The sequence below is a fragment of the Lutra lutra genome, chromosome 11 (assembly GCF_902655055.1).
Source record: "Lutra lutra chromosome 11, mLutLut1.2, whole genome shotgun sequence".
Classification (NCBI taxonomy): Eukaryota; Metazoa; Chordata; class Mammalia; order Carnivora; family Mustelidae; genus Lutra; species Lutra lutra.
The window spans coordinates 87,419,942-87,433,616 of NC_062288.1; the positions used below are offsets into that span (position 1 = coordinate 87,419,942).

The window sequence follows — 13,675 nt, forward strand, 5'->3', positions numbered from 1 at the left end:
GATGACGGAACTGTTATGCAAAAAGGAATGAGAATTTAAAGATTTGGAAAATCCTAAGCCTGTCCACATTACAAGAAACGAGAAAGCAGGTTTGAAGAGAACACTGAAGGTATGGCTGGCTGACCATTTGATAAGGAGATTAGTGTGGATGTGAACCACAGACCTAATCAGCCACTTCAGCAAGGATACCCCAGTGTGAACTGAAGGGGATGGACACAGATGGAATGAAGAAAGCCTGTTGGATGTCTTGGATTTTACAGGACCGGGACCACAGAGCTATGTGTTTGGAACATAAGCTATTCTTCAAGACAGGAAAAGAATGACCCTGAAAACCATTCAGAGATCAGGGGTGCCATCAGGGTTTCAAAAGAGGAGGCTATCACCTCTGTTAAACAGACTTTCACCCACAGCTCTGGGGCTGGGCTACCCAGAGCCCTGGGGGTGTGACCAGCAGCAGGTAGGTTTCTGGCATGACGGAGCAGCAGTGGCAGGCAGGATCACCATCCCAGGGAGCCAAAGAGGCAGTACTAAAAGCAGAGCAAGGAGCCAAAGGGGATTATTCTCAGGCTTTAAGATCTCACTGAGTTTGCCTGGTTTTCATGAGACTCATCCCTCCTTCCCTCTTTCTCATTTCTTCCTTTTGGAATGGGAATGTCTATCTTTTGCCTCTCCTACCGCTGTATTGTGGAAGCAACTACCCTACCTGGTTTCACTGATTCATAGCTGGAGAGGAGTTCTGCCTCCAGAAGAGCCTCATCAATATCTGATTGAGATGATATTTGGAAAAAAAAACTTTGGACTTTAGACATTATCCGGGAATGAGCTAAGACTTTTGGGGCTATTGGGATGAAATGAATGTATTTCGCATGTAAGAAGGACATGCATTTTGGGGGGTCAGGGGCAGAAAGAAGGTGGATGTCTGCAAATCAGGAGGAGGGCTTTCATCAGATCCTGAATCTACAAGCACCTTGATTTTGAACTTCCAAGCCTCCAGAACTGCGAAAAATAAGTATTTGTCATTTAAGCCACAAAGTTTATGCTGTTTTTGTTACAGCAGACTTAACTGCCTAAGACAGTTGGTGAGAAGAAACTCAGGAGGAACTAAGACATACAGTTCAGGAGATAGCTGAGTATCTACTATGTGCTAGTTAAGGAGGATATAAAGAAGAATAATGTAGGAGTAGTCCTAAAAAGTTCCCATTAATTACATGAGGAACAGGGTATTATGCTTAGCAAAATAAGTCAATCGGAGAAAGACAACTATCATATGATATCGCTGATATGAGGAGCAACGTGGGGGGTTGGGGGGTAGGAAAAGAATAAATGAAACAAGATGGGATCGGGAGGGAGACAAACCGTAAGAAACTCTTAATGTCACAAAACAACTGAGGGTTGCTGGGGGAAGGGGGGTAGGGAGAGGGTGGTGGGGTTATGGACATTGGGGAGGGTATATGCTATGGTGAGTGCTGTTAAGTGTGTATACCTGGCAATTCACAGACCTGTACCCTTGGGGCTAATAATACATTATGTGTTTATAAAAAAATTTAAAAATTAAAAAAAAATTACATGAGGAACAAAGGCACTGAGAATCAGGTACTTGGGTTATGGAGTCAGATCTGCAAAAGGCCAGTTGTGTAAATGACCTTAGACATCACATCTAGCATATTTGGGTATTAGTTTCTTCATCTGTGGCCAAATATTGTAAAAGGGAATTCTTCCATTTACAGCAGAGCTTGCCGAGGAGATGGCACACTGAATGCTGTATTGTGCTTCTACTTTCCTCAACACCTAAAATTGTTAAAAAAAAAAAAAACCCATGAACTTTACACGACCCCATGTCAGCTAAAATAAGACCCTTACAGGACTTTTCTGAAGATTTATTTTTTCCTGGCCACTGAAGTATAAGGCTTGTTTTAACTAATTATGTACAGAGCTGTTGATTTATTCCAGCTCATTTAGAAGGTATATTTTAATCTTTAGTGAACATAACAATCATGAAAACCCTTCCTTATAATTAAAAACACCTTCCTGGGGGTGCCTGTGTGGCTCAGTCGTCATTAAGCATCTGCCTTCGGCTTGGGTCATGATCCCAGGGTGCTGGGATCGAGCCCCACTTCGGGCTCCCTGGTCAGCAGGAAGCCTGCTTTTCCCTCTTTCACTCCCCCTGCTTGGGTTCCCTCTCTCGCTGTGTGTCTGTCAAATAAAAGAAATAAATAAAATCTTTAAAAAAATAAAAATAAAAACACCTTCTTTTCCCCCTTAGCCTGATGTGTTCCTGCCTGGAAATAAATAAATCAGCCAAATTTGTTTTGCCTTCTAACTCTCGGTGGTCTTTTTTTATTTGACGGCATCTTATATCTGAATAGTACTTTATAGTTTACTCTGTCTCTTTCCACTTGAGAAGAATGGGATGCAATCGAACAGGACCAGCTTTTGAACCAAAGAGATTCTGGCTCTGTCACTGACTAGCTAAACCGCCTTGGATAAGTTTCTGTATCAGTGAAGGTCCCAGCTGGAAACAGATGGCATTCTCAAGTTGGGCAATGTAAGAGGTTTAATAAAGGAACTCTTTATAAAAGTGCAAGAACACACCAGGAAACAGCAGGAAGCAAGGGGTAGGAGTGGTTACTGGAACCCAGAACCAGAGAGCTGTGTAGAGAGACCACTTGGGAAGAGGACTTGTGACTTCTGGTCAAAAGGGCCAGTCAGCCCAAAGTGACCTTACAGGAAGGAAGTCAGGGGAAGGAATACCCCCACCTCACTCTCTTCTGTCTCACACATGTGAAAAAGCAAACCAAAGACAACAAGTATTTAACTTTTCTGAGTCTTATTTTTCTGATTGTAAAAGGGTGATAAAAATATTTATATCTCGGGGTACCTGGGTGGCTAGTGGGTTAAAGCCTCTGCCTTTGGCTTGAGTCATGATCCCAGGTCCTGGGATCAAGCCCTACAGTGGGCTCTCTGCTCCTCAGGGAGCCTGCTTCCTCCTTTCTCTCTCTGCCCGCCTTTCTGCCTACTTGTGATCTCTGTCTGTCAAATAAATAAATAAAATCTTAAAAAAAAAAAAAGAAGCATGTGCTTTTAAAAAAAAGTTTATATCTCAGAGTTTCTCTGAGGATTAAATGAGAACTTACATTATCTCATAATAGGCAAGCTAGATACTCAATAATTGTTCTCTTCCTTCACTTGATCTTCAAAACTCCTTTGTGAAGTAGACAGGATAGATTTGATTAAATTCATTTTATAGGGGTGGAAAATATTATAGGGGTTTTGATTTTCCATAAGTTATGTGACTTTCCCAAGTTCTCATGGCTAGAAAAGTACCAGGCCTAGGAACAAAACTAAGATTTTCAAAACATACTCTTAAGTTTCTTTCCATAGACTATCCCTGAGCCTGTACATCCTCTTCTGCAGAAGGCTGCCACCGATGGTTTCTTCTATCTAGACCTGCTATACTTGGAGCTACAGTGATTCTGCTACACAGAGAAAAATTTACTGACTCAGGAATCAGTGCCTGAGGCAAAATAAGCAACCACTATAGGGTTAGATAAAAAGAAGGCCAAATGCCTATAAGGTGACTAGATGTAAGACTCTGACCAATATAGACTCTCCATATTACATCCTTGGCAATTCCACTTGGATATCTATTAGACATCCCCTGTATAACACTGATACCACACTTCCTTTTTTTTTTCTTTTTCTTTTGTACCTCTTAATCCCTTCACCCATTTCACCCATCCCCTTACCAACCTTCCCTCTGGTCACAGTTTGTTTTCTGTATTTAAGAGTGTTTTTTTTTTTTTTTAAGATTTTATTTATTTAATAGAGAGAGATCACAAGTACGCGAAGACACAGACAGAGAGAGAGAGGAGGAAGCAGGCTCCCCACTGAGCAGAGAATCTGATGTGGGACTTGATCCCAGGACCCTGGGATCATGACCTGAGCCGAAGGCAGAGGCCTTAGCCCACTGAGCCACCCAGGTGCCCCAAGAGTGTTTGATTTTTGGTGGCTTGTTTGTTCATTTGTTTTGTATTTTAGATTTCCCACATAGGTGAAATCATATGGTATTTGTCTTTCTCTGACTTATTTCACTTAGTATAATACCCTCTAGGTCCATTCATGTTGTTGCAAATGACAAGATTTCATTCTTTTGTCTATGTATATACCATTTTTTAAAAAAGATTTTATTTATTTATTTGACAGACAGAGATCACAAGTAGGCAGAGAGGCAGGCAGAGAGAGAGGAAGGGAAGCAGGCTCCCTGCCGAGCAGAGGAGGCTGGGATCATGACCTGAGCGGAAGGCAGAGGCTTAAACCCACTGAGCCACCCAGGTGCCCCTGTATATACCATATTTCTTTATTCCTCCATGTAGCAATGGACACTTGGGCTGCTTCCATTTCTTGGCTATGTAAATAATGTTGCAATAAACATAGGGGTGCATATATCTTTTCATTTTTTTTTTTAAAGTAAGCTCTATACCCAGTATGGGGCTTGAACTCATGACCCTGAGATCAAGAGTCACATGCTTTACCGACTAAGCCAGCTATGCACCCCATGTATCTTTTCAAATCAGTGTTCTCATTTTCTTTGGGCATATACCCAATAGTGAAATTACTAGATCATATGCTATTTCTATTTTTAATTTTCTGAGGAACATTATACTGTTTCCTACAACGGTTGTACTGATTTACATTCCTACCAACCATGTACGAGGCTTTCCTTTCCTCCACATCTTTGCCAACACGTGTTATTACTTGTCTTTTTGATACTAGTAATACTGACTGGTATGCAGGGATATCTCATTATGGTTTTGATTTGCATTTATCTGATGATTAGTGGTGTTGAGTATCTTTTCATGTGTCCCTTGGCCATTTGAATGTCTGAATTCAAAATTCTTGATCCTTCTACCTTGAAACTATTCTAACTCTAAATCTTCCCCTTTCAATAAAAGCATCACTATCTACCTAGTGATGCAAACACCAAACCCAGGGATTATCCTTGATTTTTTCCTTTTCTGCCTGCCTTCCCCACCCCCACCAGCAAGTCTAGCTGGTTTTACTTTTAAAATATGTCCCAATTCAACCTCTGTTCTCCATCTCCTCTGTTAGTCCAAGCCACCATCATTTCTTGCCTGGCTACTATAATAACCTCCTGTCAAGTCTTCTCACTTCAACTCTTTCCTCTCTCCAACCCATTTTCTGAGTGAACTTTATAAAATCTAAAATGGATACTGCTACTCCTTGCCTTGAGTCCCTGCAGTAGGTCTCTCCATATAGTTCCACGTCATGGCTCCTTACCATACCAATTTTTCTGACTTCACTCTCCCCCATCACTATGCTCCAGCCACACTTTCTATTATTTGAATATACCAACTCCTTTCTTGTCTCAGCTGATTGCACTTGTTTATTCTCTCTGCTTAGAATGTTTTTATCCAGCCTTTGTACTTTCTTACCATATAGGTTATTTGCTTAATTTAACTATTACCTTCTTAGAGAATTTTCTTTTACCATCCAATCTAAATATTACTCCAGTGTAGTCTTTTCTTAGTACTCAAATGCACAGACTAAAATGATCTGGTTGACTCATTTATTATGTTACCATAACAGAATGGTATGGGCCCTTGTCTGACTTGTTTATCTCCGTCTTACTAGCATCTAGACAAAGCCTGGTACATCAAAGCCTCTTAATAAGTCCCCCCCCCCATTTTTTTTTTTTAAATAGGAAAAGATAGTGAATGGTGACAAACCAAATACAATCAGTTACTTTTTCTGGTAAGTATGTACTATGAGAAGCATACCGAGAAGGCATCAGAGAGTAAAAGATGATTGTTTTCAAGGGATGACAAGATGACTGGGTCACTGGAGCTGTTGATCTCGGAAAAATAATCATCTATTATCCAGTTCTCCATGAGGCTACTGGTTTGTCTCAATCTTTGAAGTGTGGGGGACCTAGAGGAATTAAACGGTTACTGACAGTTTCCAGGCCTTCTCCATGTATCCTTACAATGAACCCTGTCACATAAGGCAATGCCCCAAAGGCAGAGGAAGATATTAAGTTTCATCTCTAAGAGACCTGAGCTACTAGTAGATTCTCGCAGATTTTGAAATTTTTTAGTCTTCTATTTTATCTTTACATTTACATAAATTTTGAGTTCAGTATAGCACCATGTCTATATTTATGTTAACATATGAATACTTGAACTTATTGTACCATTTGTAAAGTCTTTGCTGCAGGAAAGCCACGCTATCCTGGGTCTTTACATTCTCCACGGCAATCACACCTCAGGAGATACATGTTTGCTGTCTAGGAAGTTCTGGCATTCTCTTTCCTTTGCAACCCAAATTCCCTTTAAGTGTAATTTATTCGTTCTTCAATAAATATTTACTGAGCACTTACTATGTACTAGACATTCTCATAGGACTGAGGATACAACTGTGAACAGGATATGCATAACTCCTACCTACATGGGAGTTAACAGTTTAGGAAGAGAGAATAGAAAAAAGGGGAAATTAAAATATATTGTGATATTTGCTAGGATAAGGAGGGAAATATAGAAAACGGCACCTAACCTCAAAATAGGTGATCAGGAACGATTTTCCAGCATGAAATGATCTGAAAAATGGGCAGGAGTTAGCCAGGTGAAGAATGGTAGAGGGCTACGACTAAGCCCTGGAGGCCAGAGAGAGCACAGAACTTACAGGAGCCAATTCAGTGTGTTAGTTTAGTTTGGCAGGAATAAAGCTTGTAAGGGAGAAAGAAGAGAGAAGGCTGGAGAGGTAATCAAGGCAGGATATGAAAGGCCTCTGCTCAGGGATCTCCGTATCACTTAAATGGAATAGAAAGTCACAGAAAGTCATCTCAAGAACTGGCTTGTATCTGTTTTTTTAAAAAGGATCACTGGGGGCGCCTGGGTGGCTCAATTGGTTGAACATCCTACTCTTGATTCGGCTCAGATCATGATCTTGGGGTCGTGAGATCGAGCCCCATGACCAGCTATGCATTCAGCATGGAGTCTGCTTGAGAATGTCTCTCTCCCTCTCCTTCTGCCCCTCACCCCCCACTCTCTCTGTCAAATAAATAAATAAATAAATAGACTCTTAATAAAAAAAAAAATAAAAGGATCACTCAGAAACTGTAACTCTATGTCTGGAAAAGAACAAAGACTCTACTTACATTAGGGTAAGAGGTGTGGTTAGTGAATTCAGGGCCCCTAACTAACTGAACTGAGTCACCATCTTAAAATTTTCCCCTTCAAAGTATCTCTTTCTCCCAAAGTTAACCACTAAGCATCTTTGGGACCAACCTTCTCTGGCCTCTCCCCCATCTCTAGACTCCCAACTTGAGTCACTGGGACCATAGCATTCTCTTGGAACAAATACTTTTCCAACACGCTGCAATACCCAAAGCGCATGTGATTTTAGATTTAACATATTTAGATTTAACATATTTTGGCCTTCTTTGGGGCATTCTTTTTTTCAAAGATTTAAACTTTTTTTTTTAAGGTAATCTCTATGCCCAATGTGGGGCTCGAACTCACAATCCCAAGATCAAGAGTGGAATATTCTACTGACTGAGCCAGCCAGGCGCCCCTTTTTTGGCATTATTGATCTGATATTCCAGCAAAGGCCACTGCTAAGTTTTCCCCTACAGTAACGGGAGGTCAGGAAAAGATCTGAGGAGCTTTGGGCAGCTTAATAATTGGGAAGAGAATACTGTTGAAGTGTTTCAACTCAGTTGGTCGTTCACTGAGAAAACTCCCTGCAGGAGTTCTTCTGTGGGTCAGGTGGAGATGAAGACACTGTCATGGCTTTTCGGGGTGGAACCTTTTCTTTAGTAAGTGACTAATTGCAGTGGCTAAGCCAAGAACTAAGCGTGCATAACCTTGACAAACGGGTACCTGATGGGAGCATTATCTAAAGCTGCCAGATATTTGGAGCAAATGTTCCTTTTCTGATAAGAAGCTCACGTGATGCCCATTTGGCATTCAGAGCACCTGGGCTGTTATTCCTTCTCTGTTTTTTTTGTTTTTTTTTTTTTTAACAACTCTGTTCTGTCTCAACTTTTGCATGAAATTTCTGTGCGAGCTAAAAGCGGGCAGATTTAACAGCTGGAAAAAAACGATGACACACGGCTTCCCCAGCTCCTTAAGGGTTTTTTGTTTTGTTTTGTTTTGTTTTTCCTGGTCTGTAGGTGAATATCATGACTGAGCAAGCCGAGTGCACGGATTGGTGTGAGAGAGCACGCAACAAATGTTTACAAGGAAGGGCACCTCACAAACCGCAAACAGAACAGGGTGAGAGGACACCCGAGCATTTCCTTTTCCTGTCTCCATGTGACTCGGGAACGCGGGGCGAGACATTTAAAACCAGCACCGCGGCAGAGGGAAAGGATCCTAGGTCTTCCACGCCAGCTCCCTTTCGGTGCCGCTGCCTCAAAGGACTGATACGCGGGAGAGGGCAGCGGTTTCCAAAGTCGCAAAGACGTCCCTTCTTCCAGGACGGTCTCTCAGTTTCCCATCCTGGCTCCTAACTACAATTTGTTTCTTTTTATAACATTCTTGGTTTCTCCTTACCTCAGATTGTAAGAAAAGTCCTTTGCGCCACTCCCCTCCAAGCCCAGGACAGCCCTCAGGTGCTCACAGTCCAGTCCCAATTTGTGTCAGTCTATTAAGGAGCATTAGGCGATGGAAACTCTAGGAGAAAACCGAGGACCCGCGCGCGCCTCAGCTGTCCAAGAAGCCGGCGAGACCCGAGAAGGGGAGAGCGCTCAGCCCGTCAGGCCGCGGCCCCTTTAAGAGCAGGCCACGCCCCTCCCCTCCTCCCGGCGCGCCTGGCGGTCGGTGGCGGCCGCTTCGGTGCTGACAAGATGGCGGCTGGCGGGGCTGTCGCTGCGGCGCCGGAGTGCCGGCTTCTCCCCTACGCGCTACACAAGTGGAGCTCCTTCTCCTCCACTTACCTTCCCGAGTAAGTGCTGGGCCCTGAGCTCGTGCTGCCCTACTCTTCGGCATAAGCACGGCTGGGCCAGGGGGGCAGTGGAGGGCAGTCGAGCCGAGAGGCCCAGGCAGGGCCTGGTAGGGGGACGCCTGGCCTCTCGAGTCTCAGTCCAGTCGCGGAGAGCTTTGCCTTCCCCACCCCCCGTCTCAAGGCGGGGTTAGGGCCGGGAGAGCGGGGTCGGGGCGGGGGGAAGGGGTGAGGTGTGCGGCGGATCCCGAGCGCGTAGAACAACCGGGAGTCCCGTGATCCTGTGCCGGGGATCTGGGGGTTGAAGAGAGCCAGGGGAGCGGCTGGCTCAAGGGAGGTGGGGCGGGAACCGGAGCTTTTGAGGTTCCGATGTCTGGCGAACTGGTGAAGACGTCTAAGGTCGTCGGAGCTGTCGGGAGACGGCGGACGGCTCAGCCCAGAGTGTAAAGCTGGGCAGAGGAGTGATTGTTCCTGAGTGGGGTCATTAGAAGTGATTACCTCCAGAGGAGTGGTAACAAGTCACGAAGGGCTGAAAAGTTGTGGGATCCATCTGAATCTTTGCAGGTGGGGAGGATTTGTAGGATTTGCGGAGGGTTGTCTTTTCCGGCTGGTAGTTCTGAAAAAGATAGGGAGCGGGCTGGGACATTACAGAAGAGTTCCCTTATATTATGGCTCAGAACAGGGATTTATAGAAATACAGACCAGTTTCCCAACCCAGAAACTCAAATATAGACAGAAAAGTCTGACTTTAATGAATTTGACTCCCAGCACTGGTTTGGTCTGAATTCCTGATCTGGGGTTAAAACCAGTTCCATTGCATTCATTTATTTATTTATTTTTAAACGAATTCCTTCTGAAATGCTGAAAGTACTTTCATACAGTATTTATCTTTAGCTTATCTTTGAGGGAAGAGCACGTTAACTCCCAATGTTACTTACAGATAGAGAAACTGGCTTAGTGAAGTTTAAAGATCTGTGCAGACCCTCAAGAAAAGTGCTAGTTGTCCCCCCCCCCATCATTTCACAAGGCCAGGAATGGTTTTGTAAACAAAACAAGTTGTAAATAATATATATTTTATGTTATTCAACAAGTGAAGTAACTAGATCTGTGAGGCATATTCAGCATTTTTCATCTGTATTTCAAAAAGTCTTTACATTTTTTCAAATTTGATTTCTTCAGTTAAATCACTCAAGAATCTGAAAAAGGATCTGTGACTAGAAGAATCTATAACATTCTTGACTGCTAGTCCATTGTCCTATTCACCAGGTCAAGGGTTGGCGGTCAGGCCTTCAGTAGGGTTTGCTTCAGTGAAGGCTGCCAAGTGACTTGTGGTCAGTCTGGCCTGTGTGGCTTATTGATGGCTGCTGCATGCCTGTCCTCCTGATTGATGTTGGACTACAACTTTTCATTTGAGAGTGAGCCAGGTAAACATTCCAGCCCTCAGCTGGAGTTGAAATGTGGCCCAGGTACTTCTGATTTTTGAAGCTAACAAATTCTTGAATCTGGAGACAATTAGCATTTTTCTGTACTCAGGATCACAGGCAGTAGGGAATTGGGGTGGTATCCTTTGATCTAATAGCTTCAAAGAAGTTTTATAACAGAAGTTTTTCTGGTCTTAAGTTGGGCTTCCAGGATTTCACTCCTTAAACTTGTGGTGTAGGGGCAGGACTTTGATATTAGAAGTCCCATCTCAGTTATGAATAAAAAGGAAAGAGTGCATTTCAAGCAGGAGATCATTTAGTGGGATGGCAACTTTACTCTGACTTATGTCTCATCCTGGCCCAAGATTTGAAGTGGACAGAGCACTAGTTTTGGTTAGAAGGCAGTTGTTTGAAATTGGAGAAATCTGTTGTTATAATTTTCTCAATTATGTTCATAAATTAGTATTTAATGCATATTTAACTTTCAGACACTTTTATTTACAATGTCATATTTAATCTTTATATTCTACTGTCTTATGCAGAAAAGTTTTTATTTTGAAGTACTAAACTATTAAAATAGAAGAGTAATTGGAACTTTGTTCTTTGAAGGAATATAATTGAGTATTGTGGAGCTTGAGTTTGAGAATTTTTTGTCTGCTGGATTAGTGTATGCTATGCCTAAATTGTAAAACTCTTTTGGTACTGAACTTCTATTAGCAAGTAAGGATGTTACAGCTTTGTATAATAGGAAGTGTAAGAAAGGGAATTGACTTTCCTTGGTTTTGCCCTAGAATCCTCTTTAATAGCGGTTGCTGTATCTTTACTGCTGTGACAGTCCTGTTAGTTACTTCCTAAGTAGGTCTAATTTTAAGTAAAGCCATTTGTTGGAATTGTTTACTGGGTAGCTAGTATTTATTGATTTCAAGAGTCACAGATCTAGACATTTCAAGGGGGGAATAATAAAGCAATAATAATAGGAAATACTTATAATGTGCCTTCCATATGGTGGGCACGTTTACGAACACTTTAAGTGCATTAACTCATTTAATCCTAACAATTGTGTGAAGAATTTATTTTTTCCAGATGAGGAACTGGGCATGGCGGGATTAAAACATGCCTCAGGTCACACACCTAGATGAAGTTAGGATTTGAACCTAGGCAGTCTCGCTTCATATTCCATAGTGTTAAAGGTGCTGTTCTGCTTCTGCACGAAGGTACAGACAGGAGTTCAGAGATTGGAAAAGAGTTCTCATATTAAAGGCACTTAAATTTTAGTTGTGTATAAACATGTGAAGTCATGGAAAAAATGGTAAAATTCAGATATGTCTTTTCTGTCCAAGGACTAGAATTTTTTTTCCTTCTAGTCCTTTTAGATTTATTTGGACCTTAATATTAAAGCAGATCTAGTTATAGATAGCACATTTTTATTTTGAAACTAACAAAGTGGTCTTTTGTTTCGCAGTGTGCTTAAAAAGTTTACCATATTATGATTTTTTTTTGCAATTTATACTTAATTTGGGAATTAAGAAAAAAAATATTTTTTTGAAAGATTTTATCTGTTTGTCAGAGAGAGAGAGAGACAGAGCACAAGCAGGGGGAGCAGCAGGCAGAGGGAGAAGCCGACTCCCTGCTTAGCAAGGAGCCCTGCTAAGTCGAGTCCTGAGGGACTTGATCCCAGGACTCTGGGATCATGACCTGAGCCACCCGGACATTCCAGAGAAGTACATTTAAATGATGATTAATTGTTAAAATTACATGGGAGTTTATATGTAAAAATATTTTATAGCCTGCTAATCTCTATACTTCAGTGTTTCTTGATGTAGCTAACTAATAGTGATACCAACTACACTTTATTGAGCACCTATTATAAGCGGGATGATTTTTCTGTATAGTTTTACTTAATCCTTAGAACAAACCAGCAAGATGAGTTTTTGTTTTTCGTTTTTTCAGATGAGGAAACTGAGGTCTATAAAGGTTAAGTAACTTGTCATGTAACATGCCAAATGGCTTGGCAAGTTTCGTGACTTAAAAGCTATTGCACGTGCCTCTAGTAACTACCGTTTATTAAGTACCTTCTGTTCTTTGGGCACGATGCTTAGCACTTAGCATGTGTTTTTTGTTTTTTGTTTTTTAATTTAGTCTTCACAAACACTTGACAATAAATATTAGTCTGTTTTACAGCTAGGGAAACTGAAGTTCAGAGAGAGAAATTAATTTGTCCAGGTCCAATAGTTGAAAGGGTAGGAGATTGTATTCTAATATTTGGGCCTTCTGACTTAATGTTACCACAGTTGATTCAGTATTTTACATGTCTATAGTATGTGCCTAATTGTGACTACGGATAAGAAGTGCTATAGGTTTAGAGAAAGAGAACAATATTTAGATATATTTTGTCTTGACATTTAAGATTTTAATGTAAAACTGGGAGGACCTTTGAAAATTTTGTACACATTAGGTAATTTCACTGATATGGCATGATTGTAGTTTACATGTTATTGAAAGACTTAAATACTTTAGATTGTACAATTTGATACATTTTTAAGTGTGTTTACTTTTTTTTTTTTTTTTAAAGATTTTATCTATCTATTTGACAGACAGAGATTACAAGTAGGCAGAGAGGCAGGCAGAGAGAGAGGAGGAAGCAGGCTCCCCATGGAGCAGAGAGCCCGATGCGGGACTCGATCCCAGGACCCTGGGATCATGACCTGAGCCACCCAGGCGCCCCACCTTTTTTTCTGTTAGTCTTCTTTATTACTTAAAATCAAACCATTAAAATTGTACCTTGTGTTAACAGGCGATTCATAGTTCACAGTAAAAGTGATACAATTTGACAACCAGGATAGGAGATGAACCTGTTTCAACTATTTTAAAATTTCACATTTAAAAATGAATCCTATTTATTTCTGTTTGCAAAAAAAGGTCTCCTAAGTCTGTTTTGGAGTATTTGCAAGATATAGGCTGGAACAAAATATAAATTATCCTTAATACCACTATCCAAAGATAACCAATCATGTTTTGACATATATCATTCCAGTTATTTTGTTGTAACTATATTTTTTATTTTGATTTTGTCCTCTGTTTGCTGTTATGTGTTCTTTTTCCACCTTATTATATTAAATATTCCTCTGTATCATTTGTTAGTGATGCATTATAATTTCGGTAATGATTTTATGGTATTTTATTTAATTGGTCTCCTATTCCTGAACATTTAGGGTTTCTGGGCTTTGTTTTGTTGTTGTTTTTGTTGTTCTTTGGTCATTTTGAGCGAGACTGCCTTAGAGAAACAAATTTTG

General features: G+C 41.2%; 1 protein-coding gene and 1 long non-coding RNA gene across 5 annotated transcripts in view; one reads left to right on the forward strand and one right to left on the reverse strand.

Moving 5' to 3' along the window:
- LOC125080823 (uncharacterized) overlaps positions 1 to 8,708 on the reverse strand; it is a 104,879-nt gene extending 96,171 nt beyond the window's left edge. Inside the window, exons 1-2 of one of the 3 annotated variants that reach the window (XR_007121492.1) lie at positions 8,574 to 8,708; positions 5,799 to 5,949 (exon numbers count right to left, since the gene is read on the reverse strand). This is a non-coding gene — a long non-coding RNA (uncharacterized LOC125080823). The remainder of the gene's footprint in view (positions 1 to 5,798; positions 5,950 to 8,573) is intronic. The other 2 variants (XR_007121494.1, XR_007121493.1) reach the window with 2 other exon arrangements.
- A 107-nt stretch (positions 8,709 to 8,815) lies between these two features.
- Positions 8,816 to 13,675, forward strand: part of MKLN1 (muskelin 1) — a 173,277-nt gene continuing 168,417 nt past the window's right edge. For both annotated transcript variants that reach the window (XM_047694932.1, XM_047694931.1), the window contains exon 1: positions 8,816 to 8,964. In XM_047694932.1, coding sequence (XP_047550888.1) covers positions 8,867 to 8,964 — 98 coding nt within the window. In that variant the 5' untranslated portion in view covers positions 8,816 to 8,866. The remainder of the gene's footprint in view (positions 8,965 to 13,675) is intronic.